General features: G+C 37.6%; 1 protein-coding gene across 1 annotated transcript in view; it reads right to left on the bottom strand.

Annotated features, from left to right (window-relative positions):
* Positions 1-20,493, bottom strand: part of dmd (dystrophin) — an 89,076-nt gene that overhangs the window by 20,157 nt on the left and 48,426 nt on the right. The window contains 16 exon segments of the mRNA XM_056770471.1: positions 684-769; positions 2,142-2,343; positions 4,044-4,118; positions 4,540-4,601; positions 11,460-11,519; positions 11,840-11,922; positions 12,304-12,450; positions 12,568-12,836; positions 13,306-13,423; positions 15,289-15,445; positions 16,263-16,435; positions 18,253-18,365; positions 18,368-18,441; positions 19,295-19,449; positions 19,574-19,785; positions 20,119-20,236. Coding sequence (XP_056626449.1) covers positions 684-769; positions 2,142-2,343; positions 4,044-4,118; positions 4,540-4,601; positions 11,460-11,519; positions 11,840-11,922; positions 12,304-12,450; positions 12,568-12,836; positions 13,306-13,423; positions 15,289-15,445; positions 16,263-16,435; positions 18,253-18,365; positions 18,368-18,441; positions 19,295-19,449; positions 19,574-19,785; positions 20,119-20,236 — 2,104 coding nt within the window.

The following is a 20,493-nucleotide window of genomic DNA, read 5'->3' as shown; positions in this document are numbered from 1 at the left end:
CTCAAAATTTACTTGAGCTAAATATACACCAGAGAATCTCGATCCACAATCTGAATAGAAAATATTAACTTTTTTGCACATAGCACTGGTGCTAAAGAGGTTTAAAGTTTTGTACCACAGGCCAAACAGTTGTACAGGTAGCATAAAACGTCTTATCATCTATGAAAGACACAAATGTTATTAAGCTAAACTTAATTTATACATAAATTTGATTTTTTTACGTTAACATTTGGAGCCCCGCTAGTTACAAATATAAACTTTTGGTGTGGCAACAGCGCAACTAAATCGTCACCTACACACTTTTAAAGCATTTCTAAACAGCTGTGACGTAATACTGAGCCACTCGCTTCAAATGAGCAAACCACAAAACTTTACAACAGTGTTTACTGTGCTTTTACGGGTAAGCAGTGTAAACAAACGACAAGCACAAACACCGCGGAGAGCAATAAACAGACCTGGAGTACAACAGTAAAAATCAATTTAAAATAATGGGCTGAAAAAACTAACTGTACAAAAGAAAAACACATAACACTTTGTACCTCACCCTGTGAGAAATAGAGGCTGTCAAAACAGCTCGGGAATGCACTGTTGCGATAAACCGAGCGAATATCTTAGCTTGTATTATGACTTGACTTTTCTTTTACAGACTAAAAAAAGCACGCAAGATAAACAGAGGAACTTACATCTGTACTTATCCTCAAGGTGAGCTTTGCACAGACAGATCATTCCAGTTTTGAAGGATAGGGTCCGAATCTTTCCAGCTCGTCCTCTGCGGGGAGAAAAATAAATATCAAGGTGACAAATGACTCAAGCAAGAACATCAAATGCTCTTTTTATCTTTTGGTTAGATAAAGAGACGAGATCCAGAAAAAAACACAGATGCAACATCCGTAAACAGGCTTGGAAAATGTATTGTTTACGCTATAGAAACAAAGATTGTCTTCACAGAATGCAAAGACCTCTAATGTTCTACTCCCGGTTTACTTTGGGGGAGAGAAAAGTGTCTTCTGTGGAATGTACCACTTCTGTGTACAAATACTGAGTCATTTATGGCTCTATGTGACCACAAAACAAAACTTGCTGAGAAGCAACTCGCTGATTCTAATCTGATACACTTCCTACATCCCAATTCACATATTATGAATCCTGAATAGTATTTGAAATTCATTTACTTATCATAATGGTCTACCACTTCAATTAAAAATATACGAGGTGCAGATCCAACAAAACAGTACATACTTTAAGGGAATAGTCCACATAGGCACGTTTGGATGTCGTAACGGAATCTGATCTGGTTAAAATTAAACTCTAAATTCCAACTCAATGATTTAATCTGATTCCAAACTCAGTGGATTTACACTCGGATTTACACTCTATTTGATTTCAATTTACAGATTCAACTCAGATTTCTACTTAAAGTGATCGTTCACCAAAAATTGAAAATTCTGTCATCTTTACTCACCTTCTTGTCATTTCAAACCTTTAGGACTTTCTTTCTTCCGCAGAAGACAAAATAAGTTATTTTGAAGAATGTTGGTAACCGAATAGCACTGGCCCTCAATCACTTCTATAGTGTGGACACAAAACCAATGCAAGTGAATGGAGGCCAGTGAAAACATTATTCTAAATATCTTCTTTTGTGTTCTTCGGAAGAAAGAAAGTCAGAGGTTTGAAATGACAAGAGGGTGAGTAAATGACAGAATTTTCATTTTTGGGCGAACTATCAGTTTAATGATTCTAGAATATTGTTCAAAAGTTGGGAGGTGACTTTGCTAAGTGCTTTTCATGAACTTTAAAACCCTTTGAGCTAAAAAAAATATTGTCTGAACACATATAAATGGATACTTTGTCCTGAATTATGAAGAAAAAGGAGCCAATAAGAGTCCAGTTTAAGATGGAAATGGTCTTGGCAAATGGTGCCTTCTTTCGAGATGGTAAAATACAACACTAGTTTGATAGAGTTCATTATTAATCGACAATGTGATCAAAAAACAGACAAAAATTGTAAATGACTATAAACATTTAAACAGCCATGTAACTGATTTTAATCTGATTCCAGCTCACAGATTCCTCCTCTGATTCATAAATGTTTTCATTTATAACTTTCCAAACAAGCAAGTCTTAAAAAAGGTTGAACGTACGTATCATAGACGTTGAGCAGCCAGTTGAGACACATGTCCACGCAGAGGGGCACATTGACCAGACTGCTGTGGTGTTGCTCCAGACTGTCATAGATGGTGGTCAGACAGTTGATCACCTGCATGATGTCCATAAATTGCTCATTCTGTTTCAGGTTGTGCTGCTCAAAGGCCTCGCAGACTGCGGACATGCCTAGCAGATCCACTGTGTGTAATAAAACAAGCAAGGTTACTGAAGTGTGTTTTGAAATATCGCTTTGAGGTTACTACAGTGGTCTGGGTGGTTGCCAGGGTGTCACTATGTAGTTTCTAAACACATCGCCATATGGTTTTGTTAGATGTTTGTCAAGATGTGTTTCTTATGAGCATCACTAAACTAGTTATTTAGGTTACTAATGTAATCTGGGTTGTTGCCAGGGGGTTGCTAATTGCTATGAGGTAGCGCTAAGGTGTTCTGGTTGCTATATGTTGTTGCTATGGTGTTGCTAATGAGCAGTGTTTCAGATAACCACTAGACCACTAACATGATCTGGGGTGTTGCTATGTAGTCGCTAAGATGTTCCAAGTCATTTTAACACAATGTTACAGGGTTTCTATGGCCTTGATAGATGGGCCACTGTTTCAGTGCATTGCTAGACTAGTTATTTATGTTACCAATCTGATCAAGGTCGTTGCCAGGGTGTTACTATGTGGTTGCTTTAGATGTTCTGAACGGTTTTTAGCACATTGCTAGAAGTTGCTATAATGTTGCTTGAAGGTTGTTAAGGTGCATTTCTTTTAGAGCATCAGCACACTAGTTACCAAGATATTTTGAGTGGTTTTATAGAACATTGCTTTGCTATTGCTATAGTCGATTAATCATTTTTTAAAATGCGGTCGATTCAATTTCGATTCTCAAAAGCTTTGAATAATTTTTTTCTTTCATTTTCCACAAGATCTGTTATTGTTTCTACTATCCACTAGATGTTACGTTCCCGTTTACAATGGGTTGATGTTACAACAGGGAGCGTATCCTTTGTTCACTGCCTCATTAACATGGCAGATGCGAGTTGGGCGTCGAATTTAACATCACCTTCACATTATAGGTGGCGGTTTATGTGATTGCAGCCTCTTTAGGGCTAATTTTGTTGAGTTTAGTTTGTTATACTGTATCTTACATGTAAAATAACCTGATCCTGTTTGATCAAGGTATGCGACTGTTCTTTTTCAATATACTTAAGTGTGTTTAAGGTTCAATATACAGATTAATAAGCACTTTGCACTACCTCACATCTGCACTGTTGTATATTTCACTGGTTTACACTCTATCTGCTCTATTACCTATATTCTTTTTCTTTTTTTAAATATCCCTGCTTGTAAAAGTTGTATTTTACATTTATATTATCTGTATTTATCTGTATTTTTTATAAATATATTTTTCTGTGTAGTGTTATTTGAATGCACCATGGGTCTGAAAGTAATGCAATTTCAATCCTCCATATGGCTGTACTGTACATGTGGCAGAATTGACAATAAAGCTTATTTTTTTACTTTGATTTGTGGCTCTTCAATTCATTTATCAACCAATCATTGTAATCTGATATTTACTGATCTATTTTTAGAAATATCTACACGACTTTTATTAAATCTATAATCATTGACTCGAATCGAGAATCAAATTGAATCGAGAGCTTGCGAATCAGAATCGATATCCAGTCCAAGATATGGCGTTCAGGCAGTTGTTAGACGAATAAGAAATGCTTAGTTAAATATCATTCTGAAAATAGGTTAAATGCATGTGCAATACGACCTAACAAACTGTTCTGTCAGCGCAATCTCTTCGACTGCCCATACAAACACAAGTGAGCAAGGGTTTGTTAAATGCTAGAAGTAACAGTGTTGTGTGAGCTGTATACATTGACTTACAGCAGAGAGCCTTCTGCATCCGTCTGAGCTTCATCGCTGTCCTGTATGCAGAGAACCGTACGTTGTTAAGATCCGCTGTTCACCAAGAGAGAACAAATGTTAATTTCGGCAAATGAATACCGCAATGTTTCACTGCTGCTAGTGAAACCTGTCATCTCCACATCTTATTGTTTCAACTTTTTGAAACGCCAAGGTCGTGGGCTCGATCCCAGGGGATTGCACATACTTAGAAAACAAATGTACACGATAATGCAATGTAAGTTGCCAAATGGATAAATGTAATGTAATGTAATTTGTTCCCATTTTGATCTCCTTATTTGTTGGAATACGATGAAACATCAAGTGTCCAAATAACTATTCAATTCTGCAGTGATCAAATTGTTTGATCTAACAATCATACATTTCACTTGAAGGTAAATTCACTTGATAGTATATGAAGATGCGAAATGTGTGCAATGTAACTATTTGTTAAGAAAACACTTTAGATGAGAATTACCTAAAGACAGGTAGAGCTCTGCCATCTTTGGGTGGTCCCAACATGTTGTTTGGGTCTGATGACTGTAAAAGAAAACGTGAAATAAAAAATAAACACAAGTTTGAACAAATCTAACAAACCTCAAAAGGCTACACAACAACAAAAATGTGCATGTTTAGTAAATATTGCATACTTAGTGTAAATATATATTTCACGATCCAAAAAAGATCATGACACATACGTGTATGCAGGGTTGTTAGACCTTGAAGTCATTTTACATCAAAAAAATGAATCTTAAGACGTAGTTTAGGATTTCTGTGTACTGATAATTTGCAACTTCTAACTAGATGTGGCAATTTTTTTAATATTACAATTCCAATATTGTTTGCTAACTCTTTTATATCAATAAAAACTCACCCATATGATTCTGTGACGTTGATTTTATTTCATCAACACACAATTTTGAAATCTCTTGAGAAAATATGCTTGGGATGGTAATGTGGTAAAACTGTATAATAATACCCAAAGAATTCTGGGTATGTTCTTGAAAGAACCTCATTAAATCCCCACCTAATTTCTAGTTGCCAACATCAAAAGCTCACCTTGCAACTCATCTGACTAGCTGAATATTTAAGTCCTCAGTGGATCTCCACTTCATTTGAAGCTCATACGTTGGAATTTCTACGTTCACAAAAAAACTGGTTTTGTTAAAAGAGACCCTAAATGAGTCCATTAATGGAAATGCAATTTGCACCAGCGAGTCTTTTTTTCGGAGAGTTGCTATGGGCCAAGATGTTTTTGTGATTTGGGGGCTTAAGCCAGTTGAGTGGCTCTGCAGAATTCTAATGAGCTTGAGAAACTTAAAAAAACTATAAATTATGCCTACGCCCCTACAGTGTTTTAGCAGGGAATAAAACACGCTCAGACAAGGAGTTTCGCCGTACACAAGAACAAGTTGAAAGTAACTTTTAAACACAGTTTTTTAGGAAAGGAACAAAGGTATCCAAAGTCAAAGTATAAGAGTAAACAACGGCTTGAAGAAAACAGAGTTACTTTAAATTTAAAACATACTGAACCACACCAGGACCACAAGAAATCATGTTTTTGGACACTTGCTGTACCAGCTTTCCCTGATTTTAAGACATATTATTACATGGCTCATTGGAATGCTTGATTCTGATTGATCATTCGCGACATTTGCGGGTTCGTTATTCCCAGATAACAACCTCTCAAAACTAATTACAAACGGTAACCCGGATGCAGCAAATCATTTTGATAGGTTTTTGACCAATTAAATTAGGGATGCACAATAAATTATCGGCCACATCGGTATCGGCCGATAATTGGTGATTTCAGTTAAACCCAGTACAGAACTGTCTTTCTGTCATGATCATTCACTTTCTGCTATTAGCAAAAAATTGTTGATGTGGGTACAGTATTTAGATGCAGTATTTATGAATGTGTAAATTATAGGAACAAAAGTTCTTGAGACCTGTTTAACTCGGCTATTAAGAAAAAAATCTTGGTTGCTCTGGAAGATCATCTGTAATTTGTTTATTAAATAAAAAATATACCGGAAAAGTTTGAAAGTTAACGAATCGCTAACTAGCATAAAGTAGGCTTGGTACATCATTTTCAGGGGAAAAAGGAGAACTAATTGTTTCCTTGTTTTCTGCAGTGAATGTTTTCAAATAAAAGCAGTTGTCCACTTTTTGGGAATTTTATATTAATATTTAGATATCTGTATATAGGCAATATATCGGTTACTGGCTTCCCATGTTAAAGAAATATCGGTTATCGGCCAAAATTTACAGATCGGTGCATCCTTGAATTAAATATCTCTCTTTTTTTTTCCAAATGATTACACCAAATTGCCTGTTCGTCAATTTGAAAGTCGTTTCTAACCTTAAAACGTAAAGCAAATGTCTCTTCCTCGCTTGAAGGTCGGCATTCAGTAAAAACAAGCTAATAAAATATTTCAAATTCACATTTCATCTCTAGTTTTTACTCACGTGGCAAGTCGCCGTGTAACAAGCGGGATAATTTACAAGCAGCCGGATGTTATCGCGAAATAAGGCCCATCAGTGTGATCACGCTGTCGGGTCTTGTTTCTGCGATAACAACCGGCTGCCTTTACATTATCCCTTACATAATATATCACACCGTCAATATCACTGCATTATATTATATCACATGTTGGTGATTAATCCCTACGGTATAACCCTCTGACACAGTCACAGTACCAAGATACTGCCAATGCACTTTTTTATTAACCAGCCTATCAGGAACTATAAAAACGCACTGATGCAGACCCAATACATTGTCGATATTCACATACTGGCAATGATATCAATTTGGCATATATCACAATGTGTAGGTTTACCAGCATTTAGATTGTTTGTGAACCGCAGCAAGATTCTTCAAGTCTGAAAGCCACCTCGGACTAAACCCGTGCATGGCATTTCTGAATGCATTCCGATGCATAACAGACCTATGCTTTAGTCCAGTTCTCAATGGAAACTGTATTTGAAAAGGACGAGTAAGCACATCATTTAGTACTGCGCTTTAAAATTCCTCAGCTGGGCACACAGGCTGAGATCTGCCTACCTAGGCAGCATTCTTGGGCATGGCAGGCAGCTCACTAGTTTCAAAACAGAGATGTTTCTTCCCAGGCAGCATTTTGGAGTCGGTCTCTGCCAGCGCCCCCTAGATTGAGGTAGAGTCGGTGAAGCATGCCAGTGGCCTGATGCCAAATTTCCTACCGAGATCTCCATACCTGCACATCTCAAGGCACTGCCACAAGCGGAAGTACAGCAGTAATGTGGGTTTAAAACTGAAGCAGGAATGCCCACCTACGTGCACGCATGCATCCGACTGCACCGGGTACCCACACACGAATGCATTCATGCAGACACCTCTAATATGTGGTTCTGAATAAAAACGCAGTAGTAAGTATGTTGTTTGAACCAAAACAGTGATCTTCTGTGTGGCTTTCGCTCTGTTATGAACGTGCACTTCAATGCTAACTTATGGGAACGCGCGGATATTAAGATTTAAAGGCCAAACCTCGTTATAAACACGCATCCCATGTAACCCCACAAACATAACGTTAGCCGGGAATGGCACGGGGGTGCATTCGGGTGTTTGGTGATGGAAAAACAAACAAATAATCGACATGCACGTCGCCAAGACGTAGAAATACGAGGACGCATCTCCTCCCGGAATATGTATGAACAAGCACCTGCTTAGGTCTAATGACAACAAGAAATGGAAAGAAACAGCGCCTATACGGCATATGGAGGACCGCTGAACTCCTCCGGCGTCCTCCGCTCGCGCGAGCCGACATTTCTTCGCGTTGGCATTGCACTTACTTTCGCAAGTTCTCCCTCATGTCGATCCTCGCCGAGCGCCGTATCCGATGTGTTTGACTTAAAATCCCGGTGGATCGATGTTGTTTTGGGCGAATCACCTCCGCGGTGCTCCCTCTCTACGAGCGAAAAAGCATCCGACTTCCCAGCGATCTCCCTCAGCCAGAGCGGCTCAGACGAGGCGGAGCTTTTCCTCCCGCTCCCTTCCCCCTCGCTCCCCTCTCGCTCACTCATTTACAGGCTGTGACTCAAACACGTCGCGAGCTGCCTATGTAGACAGCATGTTTAGGCGTCGGGGGCGCATTCGAGTTTGGATTGTAAAGCTTGCGCGGTGACCAAAATGCATAATAAAAAGCGCTCATAATTCCCAAAATCGTTTCGATCCGACAATAATCGTCTCATCTCACGTCTGAACGATTACGGTTGTAAAATTAATCGAATCGAACCTTCGATGCGTCCAACGCACATAAAACTTTTAAACAGTGGATGGGAAAGGGTCTTGTATCGCTTCCACATCATATTAAGATGCATTTATAACAAAGAATGGCAAAAATGCAAATGTCATGTTAATGAATACACCTTATAACGTTACTGCTAATGACGTTAACTCCAATGTGCTACTGTGTGAACTGAAGAATGCGCTAAATAACGCAGCCTAACGCCGTTTTCATAATAAGAGTTTTAAAGGGGCCTATAAAGCGATCTCGAATTCTTGTACAGATTACATTACACACAATATTTAGGGGGGGCTGAGCTAGAACTTTAGGGGGGCTTTAGCTCCCCTAAAAAGGGCCGAGCAACGCCACTGGCGTCCACTATGCAACAAATACTCGAATAAAATGTTTGGAAGATTCTAGGATGTACAAAATTCTTTAATAAAGAAATCAGACATGCTCTCAATTCCCAAAATCGGTTCAATCGAAATAGCAAACACAGCTTTTAAGGGCCAAGAATGGTCATTGAACGTTTAAACACAGGTTCTACATTATTAAAAGTGGCATGAGAAAATCTGAATAACCTAAAAAATTAATATTTTACATCACTGTTTTTGCTAGATATTTTAGTTTTGATATTAGTTTTTACTCTTGTTTTTAAATTAGCTTTTTAGTTTCATGTTAACTTTAGTTAAATATTTAGCAACTTTTGTTATATGCTTTCATAATTTTTCTTATAGGATTAATTCATTTTTATTTTAGTTTAATTCGTGGTCACTCTTATAATTTTTTGCTTTAAACTTATTTTTGTTTGTTTCTGAGGCAACATTTACATTTTTCGTTTCATTTACATTTCCAATAAGCAAATGTAATTTTTAGGCAAATATTTTATTTGATTTCACTAAACAGAAACGCTTTCCAAGTTTTAAGTTTAGTACAACTAAAATAGCCTTGGTAATGCCCCCTCAAAACACGGGAATAAAATCTTTAATTACCGGCAATGCTGCCTAGGTAGAAAGGACACTAGGTTTTGGAACACAGCCAGTGGTTTGAAAAGGAACAGTTTTTACTGTCTTAACGGGGAGGGCTATTAGAGGAAGGGTGGGATAGTTGGGCTATTTATCCACAGACAAAAGCTGGTGCCAAAGTACAGTTCTCCCATTTTACGAGGTATAAGTGTTGCCATTATTGGAAATCAAATGTGATTAACATCACGTGCAACAATTCGGTCAGTTTGTTACAGTTTTGAATGCGATTGAGTTTATGGGTAAAAATCATTATTGGGTACGTTATAAAACGTTAATAGCTAACATCAACATTAACAGTTATGGATTTGGTAGATGAGTTTTATCCAAAGTGACTTACAGTGAATATAAATTATACTTGAAATGTAACTTTAGGAACACAACTGGCATCATTTCAAAGCAGTAGCGATATCGCACTTATTTAACATCTCCAGTTAAATAGTTTTTAAGAGATGAAGATCGTAAATCATACAGCAAAGTTTTTACTACTTATACAACGGTAGTACAGTATGCTCGCTCCTCGAATCTGATTGGAGATGGTATTTCAGGAATGCTGGGACCAGAATACAATAGGACCATAACAGCTTTGGGATGCTTTCTATTATCTATAAATGATCTTTTCTTTCAATGTCACGTAGATGCAGGTAATCACAAACAGGTTCTCTCTCTATCTCTCTCCCGCTCTCTCTCTCTCTCTCTCTCTCTCACTCTCTCTCACTCTCTCTCACTCTCTCTCACTCTCTCTCACTCTCTCGCTCTCTTTCACTCACTTTTGCACTCATCCTGTCATCTTGTTACTTGGGTAACTTCTTACAGGCCAAATTGCTAATTCCAATGTGATGTTTTCCAATTAGTTCAAGTAGTAGTAATTACAGACTCTGAATCTGTTTAGTAGTTCTAACCACAAAAAGGGATTTTGGGACCCTCATTGGTTCTACATTGGTTTATTTACATACTTTCCATTGTTCATTTAACTGTTAATCATTAACTGTTGATCACATGCAGATCATTAGATTGTTTGAAATGGTTTACTCAAAATAAGGTGAGTCAGAGTTTAGCTATTATGACCATGTGTTGTTGCTTATATGTCATTGTATTGTTATTGGGTCATAGACATTTTCATCAGACGCGCGCGCTTTATCGTTCTGGCTAGTGACTGATAATACAACTATATATAAAGATTAGCCTAATAGGACCAGGTGCATCAGAATCAATTGCGAATGTATTTAATTGATGTTGATATTCATTTGAAATTGTTATTTTATTGTAAAATAATTTTATTAAATCAACGATGTGTTGAATGCATGTTCATTTTATTAAATAAACAGTTGAAAGGTTACTGTAGTTGTGTTGCATTTAAATAAACCCTATTGTATGTTGACATCTAGCGGTTGAGCTTGATATCGCAGTCTAAATTCAAAATATTGGAGAGGAAAATTTAGCCAAGTGACAGTTCTTCTCGGTTTCTTTTGCTTGTTATCAGAAAGAATCGACAGGCACTCTATTGTTAGCGAATGTGTCCCGGAAGTTAAGGGCAGTCCCAGAACATGTGCATAGCGCAGTAACGTTTCTTAATGTTGCTGCTTTGAAACAGCCTATATAGCTTCTACAAAATGACAGGAATTTGCATTAAAAAAATTATATCAGTTTTCCCACACAATGTTAGCAATAGAAGACAAGACAAGTGTTCTATCCATCCTTTTAAAGTTTATGAGCCAATTTATTATTTACATCTATAAGCCTGTCAGAACAAGCCAGCAAAAGACGTGCTTTTAGTTTGCGACTCACTAGCAGAGACCCCTTGCAGTAATGTATTTACAGTGCGTGCAGAACTTTCAAACCATATCTGATGTAGACCTCTCTGTATTTTGACAACTCGCTTTGTCGGCAGGGGCTGATTTATCATCTTAGATTATTCTGCACAAATTTTACAGGTTGAGATCTCGGTACAGAAAAAGGTCACGGAAAATCACTTTTCTTTGGTAGTGTGCCGTCAGCTCTGATAGATTTGTTACTCGGGGAGATTGCATGGCATCAGAATTCAATTTTTTAATTCAGTGTGGACCTTGAACGCACCTGGCATTAACATGTGGAGTGAGATGGAGAAGACTTACTTGATGTAGTAGGGGACATTGTTGGGTGAAGTAGAGCGTTCCAGAGGACTTCAACAGATGCTGTTCACAGAAACGCATTTGAATTACCTCATAGTTTTCTTTGAAAGCCTTTTTTTATGTCCAGACACAGTCAATGACACACATTTACTTAAACGATTGAACAACTCCATTACACAAAGTCCATTACATTATGTCATGCTGCATTACATTTAAAGGAGAAGTCCTTATTTTGACTCATGGACAAAATAACTGAAATAACCAGTTATTTATGTTTTGGGGACCATTTGTCAGTTTATTTCATGCTAATGCTACTTATATAATTGCAGTTATACGAGCGACATCACAGTTGCATATTGTAAATTAGAACCACAAAGACACGCTTACCATGTAAGAAATTTTGAGACTGGGGTCCTAAATCCCTATAGGCTGTGGTCAGCTGGGTCAGATGTTCTTCAATGGAGATCTTACATTTAGATTTTTGAATAATAAATTGTGGGCAATTGAACAAAATAAAACACGGGTTAGCAATATTTATGAAAAACACACAATAAAACAATAACAGTAACCTAAAAACACATATTTTAAACTATGTTCTTAGGTTTGAAAAACAGCAACTGTCTTTAGTGTCCCTGTTGTTTTTATATATAAAAAAAACACCCTTTCTGTGTCTTTTGTCAAACTTTGATCTTTTAAAGGATGGATTTTTCCTCTTAGCATGAACATTTTTCTACACCGTTTGCAAAAAAAATCCGGAATTTAATCCGAGACCTGACTTGAACATTCAATATTTTTTAATGATATTAAAATGACACTTATGCAAGACGTGGAGAGCAGGGACGGATACCTGAAGAAGTCTCCATCTCATGTTGAGGTCATCGATTCTGCTAAGGTTATCTGGAGAGAGCTGAATCCCGGCAGGTCTAAATGTGGAGGCCAATTGGTTGACCTGATTTACATTATCCTGAATGGGAACTATCTCCTCTTGGAACGCCTGGAAAAATATAAAAGTCCTTTATCTATTTTACCCCAAATCCTAAAGAAAAAACAGATGTACTGGCTCGATATATTAATGCAGTGTCGCCATTGTAAGTTTACACAGTGTGCAGACCTTTACTCTTTCAATGTGGTTTTGAAGATCATCCACGATCACATCTCCAACTGGTTTCCAAGAGTTCTTCACGGATTCAGCCTTGCGAAGCTTTGAGTCCAGCTGATCCTGGGCATCCTGGAGCTCCATCAGCCTCTCCAAGGCCAACTCCAGCTGTTGCTGCCAGTCAACGGCAGCTGGACCCAGATTCTTCCATCGCACGGTTACATCGTCCACCTCTTTACGAAGTATCCGGCTCACGTTTTGATCTCTCTCCTCTGGGCTTACATCTATGCAGAAGGCAAGAAGTCAAGAACAGGTCATAACATCAGTGGTCTACAGTATTCAGCACGTTGTATTGAACTGCGCTGCTGGTGGGCTTCTCCGCTGCAGAATTAATTTTCTTTAAGTTCAGTTTTAAGTTATTTTCTTATTTTTAGATTTTTTTTGCCATAAGAGAATTATAAAACAGTCACGCTTCAAGCATTGAAATTGAGTTTGAAATGTAAATGTTACTGTGCTTTCTCTCTAAAGAAAAGCACAACTACCCCCATTTACTGGTAATATGTTAATGGAGCAGGCTTGATCTCCTTAATATGGCGAAAATGTTAACATTCGATTCATGCAGCGACTATATACGTCTATGATTAAGAGTGCTTGAAAAGTAGCCTACAGGAGGCTGGATCTAAACTCTGGAGGACAGTGGCCCTCCTGGACCAAAGCTGAATTGTGTATGTGTATGGATTAAAGATTTCATACCCTTTTGACCATGCCTCTGTTTGATCCCCTCACGAGGCATCTCAGAAAGAAAGGTTTTCACATTGTCGAGCGTTCCATTGATCACAGGTTCTTTGGCACCCAGCTCTCGTCTGAAACCCTGTGAAGCACAAGGACGTGTTTTCAACAGTACTTAGCATCACAATGATGGCGAATTTCCTAAATTATAGTATGTAAGCTCACACTTTTTAAACTTTCAGTTGATTTTCACATTTAAAAAATTCCTCTCAGGCTTTTAAATTCCACAGCTATAAAAGTGGTTTGCAGCCCTTTTTAATGATGTACTCTCACAGTCCAATCAGCAAGACTCAAGACAAAAAATCTACAAAACTCTTAAAGAGATTGTTCACCCAAAATAAAAATGATCTCATCATTTACTCACGCTCTCGTCCTTTCAAACCTGTATGATGTATTTTCTTCCGCAAAACTCAAAACAAGATATTTTGAAGAATGTTGTTAAGTGGTCCTTATTGACTTGCATTGGTTTTGTGGCCATACAATACAGGGTATGCATAGACATTACTTTACCAAGTGAACACCACCTGAGCATGCCCTCCTGGGTGGCAAACACTTCAGGAAATGCAATTCTGCGCAACATTTCGGTGTCCAGGAATACCTGATTCCTTTGTAAGTCGCAAGGAAGCCGTAATGATCGCTTTTGAGTCCAGCTGCTTGTTATTTCAGCAAATAACTGAGTGTTTTAGTCCCGGTTTCTTTGTTTCTACTATTCTCTTCAGACATTTTGCTTTATGATTTACCACTCAGGGGAATGTGTCCTGGCGCTCAAGGGGGCGTGTCCAGGCGTGTTCACGTGGGTAGGTAACCCCAATGCATATACTCTATAGAAGTGAATGGGGGCCATTGCTGTTCTTCTTTTGTGTTATGCGCAACATAATACTGTGAAAGTGATAAAGGTTTAAAAGATAATAGAAAAAAGAGTAAATGATGACATAAATTTCATTTTTGGGTGAACTATCATTTAAATGTGTGTCCCTTTTAAAATATTTCAACATTATACCAACATGTTTTATATATTTCATAATTTTCTGGTTTTCTTTCATTTTTCCATTAGTGTTAGCTACTGTATGTCCTACAATCTGTTTTCTGTAAATCTGCTTTGCAACAGTCGAACATTGTGATATTTTCTTGAATTAAATTGAATAAAAAAATACCATCATTACAAGGGGCTTCCCCTCAATATAAAGCAGTTTGAAAAGTAGTGAATCTGTTATTTAGTAAATGCATTTATTTTGATATTTGTTTAATAAAAAATGTTTAGGGACAGAAATATATTTTGTGTGTTCTGTACTGCTACACACATACGCGCACTCCACTATCCACAATTTGACCAAACATACTCATTTCATTTAGTTTTCATCCTTAAAAAGTAACTCAATGTGTTAAGCTGTTAATTACACGGTATTACTTGCTTTTGATTATTTTAATCTTCTGACACCCCTAATGTTTTAATTTTAAAGCTGTAATGAATGCTTTGCTGGTTTAACAAGCCACAATTAAAATCGTTTAAAGAACCCCCCTTTAGACCCTGCTTAAGCCCCCCTGAGGTGCATGCACATAACCGTGGTTCGAATCATTGTGCTGTCACCTAAAACAACACCCGTTTTTTGGCAATTTCTTATTTAAATCCAATTGTTTCAATTACACTTTTGATGCAACTTTCTTGTAGTCTAGCGGCGTGACTCATTACAAAAACTCCTCTACGACCGCATTGTGTTTACAGTGGACCCTTGACAGCTGACGGCCATTAGCAGATGTTAATTGGTCCGCACAAGCATGCAAGGAGACAAGGAATTTGCACCTCTCCTACGCAAGATATCATCTCCATCTGTTTAAATATTTAACAAGAACAGACTTGACGACGGTGGATGCCGAATGCATAAATCATCCTGAGTGCTATTTCTCACGCCTTCAGAGAGGGGCGAAAGGCACGTGCCGTAGCCTCACCTTGTGCGTGAGGAGCTGTTGGTGAACGGCGGGCACGTCGCCCCCTACTGGCTTCTGCTGTTCTAGCTCCTCCCTCTTTAGCTGCAGCCAGTTGAGCAGCTCTTGTAAGGACATGTGCATGTGTTTCCACTGGTCCACACCTGCGTCCAGGTAAGGTCTGAGGGACATGAGTGAACCATGTAAATATGAGATCCCAATATTTGAAATGCTTTACCGACAGTGACCACCAGAGGGCACAGTAACTTTGCGGTTCGATGTAGAGAAAACATTACAAGATATTGAGTCTTTGAGAGATGAAAGTTTCATTTGTTCTTCAAACCTTTTATATGAATATGCATGAGCATTATAAAGAGTTTTACCAGCTCATCCTTAAAATGTACATGTGCTTTTATAGATTTGACCCCTGAACTAGCATTAAAATGCCCTTGATTCAGACACAGGCTCATGTGAAAGCATTACAGATTATGATGAAGTTAAATAAAACGTTTTCTAGTAAAACAACATGTGTTGTCACACATTTAGTGATACAAATTTTGTATTAAATATAAATAAAATACATTATGATATGTATACAGGCCTACATATAGCTACATACACATACATACATGTTGTTCATTAGATGTTTTTTCTGTTATATATTGGTCACTAGATGTAGCTACTTTATCACATTTTATCTTCCATCAGGCAGAAATGTGACAGAAAAGTAATAGGTGCACTGCTGTTCTTGTGGTGCCGAACAAATAACGCGTCCAAGTTTAATACGTCCAGTAAGTATGAGCAATAGTGATAGTCATGTCTGCCTTCGCAAGCACCTCTAAAAATAACCAGACCTATATTTTAAATATAAAGTAAAATAAAAGCAATGGTCTATGAACACTATTACGCAAGCTTGTGGGATCAAAGCATTTTTCACAGCCCGTTTCCGCTCAGTTTTAACTTCTCCAAGTTAAATTTAGATGATTAATCGGCCTTACCTTATACTCATCACTTTGTTACACAGCTCGTGCCACCGCTGTCCCATGTCATCCAGACGTTTCTGTAGCACCACTGCATTATCCGTCCCCTCCAGAGACGACACGATACGCTGTCCGTTTTCATCTAATGAGTGATACATCTCCCCATGGCCATCAATCTCCGCTTGGAGATCCTGTGAGGATAAAGAGAGATCTTCGATTCCAATGTCCAGACATGAAGTTACGGCTGACACCAGAATTAAGGATAAACTTGAACAACAGAACCGCTTTCTTTTTCTTTTCATGTTCTTGATGTTTGTTGTAACTTAGATGGGTAGTTGTGAATTACTGAAATAAATTACTATTGTGGACAGGTCCCGGGGTGTAACATGATCTACTTCATCTAAAATAGCTTTTTCTGTTTATCTTTTAATTATGCAGTCTTAATGACCCAATTTACATAATGTAAATTTACATTTACATTATGGTGGAAAAACTTAAATAAAATAGAAAGAGCTCCTAAAATAGCAGATCTTTCTTAAAATCATAATGTGTGATTTAAAGGTTTTATCAATATGTAATAATGCATATAATTACAAAACAAAATCAGGAAAATTTTATAATATTATATATTAATAATAATATAAAATTACGATATTTTTTACATTACTTTCTTATAGTACTACAAGAATAAAAACAACGCTGTTTAAATATATGTTATTTCAGTTTTTATTGTTTTATTTTACAATTTAATAATTAACAATAAAATATTTGATGATCCTTTTTAATTTCAGTAGGCCTACTAGAAGAACGTTCACAATAGTGTTTAAATGTATTTATTTATATATTATTGAATATTTTACGTTTTTTTATAATTTCATTTGATACGTTTAAGGTAAAATAATTTAATATTAAATTGCTGTGTATTAAATAACTATTTATAAGAGAATTAAAGGATTGTTTAAGTATTATTATGTGGTATTTTATTCAAACATTACATGTATATATTTTTATGTATAAATGAAAGTTAATTATATTCAATTACTGTATACATCAAATTACGGTACCTGTGAAAATTGCTGTAAATTTAACTAACCTAATTTGTTACCAATTTAAACGATTGTATTATTTTTGTCATTTGTAATCACGTACAGCAATTTCATTCATTGCCCTGACACAATCTAAACAAATCCGCCCAAAGCGGCTGTCAAATAAAGTTAAACAAACCACAAAGCTGACAGTGCAGTTCAAACCTTAATATGGTAAGTCTTCCTGTGTAACATTTTGAGTGATCGAGAGACATCAAACGAATCGTAAACTGACTGTCCTTAGCGAAGATCCCTCGATTCCCCACCAAGTGGATGTAAATAAAGCAGAATGGGAGCGATGAAGAAAAGGACATCGTGCTGACGAGAGCGTGAAAATGTATTCCGTCACCATGTGTCTACACGGTCGCACACTGGGCCTGTTGTTTCTGGCGAGAGTGGGCATCGCTAGAGAAGACCGGGTCAGTGCTGGTTTCTAGAAGAACAGAGGCTTCTCTTTATAGCCCACATCTTTGTCAGCCTCTTCATATTTAGCTGCATCTCTGCACCATTGCCAAGTACACATAACTCCCATACCAGTAAGAAGCGGGCGACCCGGATAATAGACCCGTCAGTCTCATCATCCGTCCTAATAAATAGCACTTTAATGCTTGTGTTTCCCAAGAGATGATGATTGGAATGGAGTTCATCAATATTTTCTTCTCAATTGTATTGTTGGTAAAGTTAGTGTCCCCCCAAAGCGCAAACTAATTGTAAAATTTAATGCACAGCATACATCATTTATCTTTTTATACAGTCAAAAGAATGACTTTAGGGATCTGCAATTTTTTTTACATCTTTACTAGATTATTATGGATGAAGGTACTTTGAGTAATTTCTAAAGTGCCTTTTCTTAAAATGGGCTTTTAGATGCACTGGATTGTTTTAGGATGTCACAAGGTAGGCCTACTGTTATGCTCACACACCTCCCATTGCTCCAGTAAGTGTCGCACCGTGGCGGGTTTTTGCAGAAGTCCTTCCTTAAACGTGGCATCCTGTAAAACATTGGCTGTAGTTTCTGCCTCAGTGAGCCAGTTAAGAATTTCTCCAGATCCAGATAGAAATGCTGCAGTTGTCGAAGTCCGGCTTCCAAATCTGCCTCCTTATCCCCCACACTGGAAGAAAAATGAGATTTCTGTTAGAACAAAGAAACACTTCTTCATAAAAAAAGTTATTACATCGCTGTACCTTCACATAGGCAGTTAATATGGTTATATTCCTTAACTTAATTGATGATTTAATTGGTGACATCAAATAAAAACCTTTCCTCTGGGTTTCTGTCGTGACCTTATCTTCAGAAACTAACCATAATGCTGGGTTCACACCAAACACGAACTATCGCGTTCCATGCTATTTATTACTCGCGAAAACTCGGAAAAGTTTGTTACACTGGGTTCACACCAAATGTGAATTAGATGTTTTACGCTAGTTAATTATCTGCAAACACGCGTATAGACACAAACTTGCGGCATGGAAGACGCGAATTGGGCGACGCAAAATGACAGATATTTTCAACCTTCGCCGAAGACGATATTGATGTGCGTTCTCGCCCGATTTGCGTCTGTACCTTGTATGTAATGTACTTGCGCAAAATTCTTAATTCATGTTTGGTGTGAACCCAGTGTACTGCTGGGTTCACACCCAACGCGAATTAAGCAATCGAGCGAATGCACGTGAATCGCGTCTTCCACGCAAGTTGAACATTTTCAACACGACAATAAATTTGCGCGAAGAGCTCATTGACACATACTGTTTGACGGGTCGGGATGCGTGAAGACACTCCCTGTTGTGTGATGTTTTTCGCGAAGAAACCAAACTTTTTCCGCGAGTAATAAGAGCGTGGATCCCAAATGTTTACGTTTGGTAGCATTACCCAATATAACATTCACATAAATATAGTCATTTTAGTTCTTTTAACAAATGCTTATTGATTGTCAAGTTTAAGTGAACGTTTAAAAGCAAACTCACCGCATTTTGATGTTGGCCCATGCCAGATTCATGCTCTCGGTCATTTGTTTCACTTTGCTGGTGTCATCGTCTACATACAGCGACATCAGTTTGTTTGCCAGCTCATTGGTGACATTCATCTGAGCTTGCCATTGCTGTATATCCTTAGAGAGTTGCTGCAATATAAAAAACATACAATTCATTATCTGCCTTTATTAATATATATCACTGAATTCAGGCAAACAGTATTAATTTCTCATGGTCTTAAAATGAGTATTATATTGGTTGACTTTTCATCACCTTGACATCAGCATTTTGGCCTTTTAAATCATCAGTGCTGTGAGACACTTTCTTCCAGCCCTCTAGTTTGTCACTGGCTTTCTTAATGAGAGGCTCCACCCTTTTCCTGGCCTCCAGCCAATCGCTGGAGTCTTGATACATGTTCTGAAGTTGAAGGACCCTGTCCGTCAGTTTAGTGTGGGAGTCTTCCCAGTGTGCCTGCAATTTTTCAACTTACAACAAAAGATGACTTATTATAAAAAGTTGATTTATTGAAAGCTGAAAGTATCGAAATTGAATCTCAAGTGATAAATTTAGTCATTTTTATCAGTCATCTCCATTCACCCTCAAACTGACCATTATGTTCAATAGCATCATGTTTATTGTCGGATGTGCTTGTATTATTGTGTATAATAAACAATGATTTTGAGACTACTTTGAAACGCGCATTGTTTGCTTTGTTATTTCAATGATTGACACTTCATAAAGCTATAACGCTGTGGACATATCACCTCAGATGTATTACTGACCATAAATCAGGATAAGTACTGGCAAAGCTGACTTACTCCGGTCTGTAATGGCCGCCCGTGCTTCGGGGTTATTGGTTTTGTTCTTCAGGTTCTGGGCTGCAGTGATTTGTTTGTTCAGATGGGGGCATTTTTGCTCCATGTCTTGAAGGGATGACTGTCAGGGATGACAAAATTAGTTTGTGTGAAGGTTTTATGAGTCACTATATAAAGGGCATATGTTTATTATGCCGAGTTTAGGGGGACACATGGAAAACAGGATTTCTACATGACATCCAAATAAATTATTGGTGGCTTTGAGCTTAAGCTTGTTAGCTTTTAAAGTCATCTATAATAAACACTTCTAAAAGACAAAAACATGTCTCGCCTTCACTTAAATTGCACAAACCATGTGCCTTGGGATTAGAATTAATT

This window comes from Triplophysa dalaica, chromosome 2 (assembly GCF_015846415.1).
Source record: "Triplophysa dalaica isolate WHDGS20190420 chromosome 2, ASM1584641v1, whole genome shotgun sequence".
NCBI lineage: Eukaryota > Metazoa > Chordata > Actinopteri > Cypriniformes > Nemacheilidae > Triplophysa > Triplophysa dalaica.
Note: the sequence above shows the minus strand (reverse complement) of the source record. Positions and strands in the feature narration are given on the sequence as shown.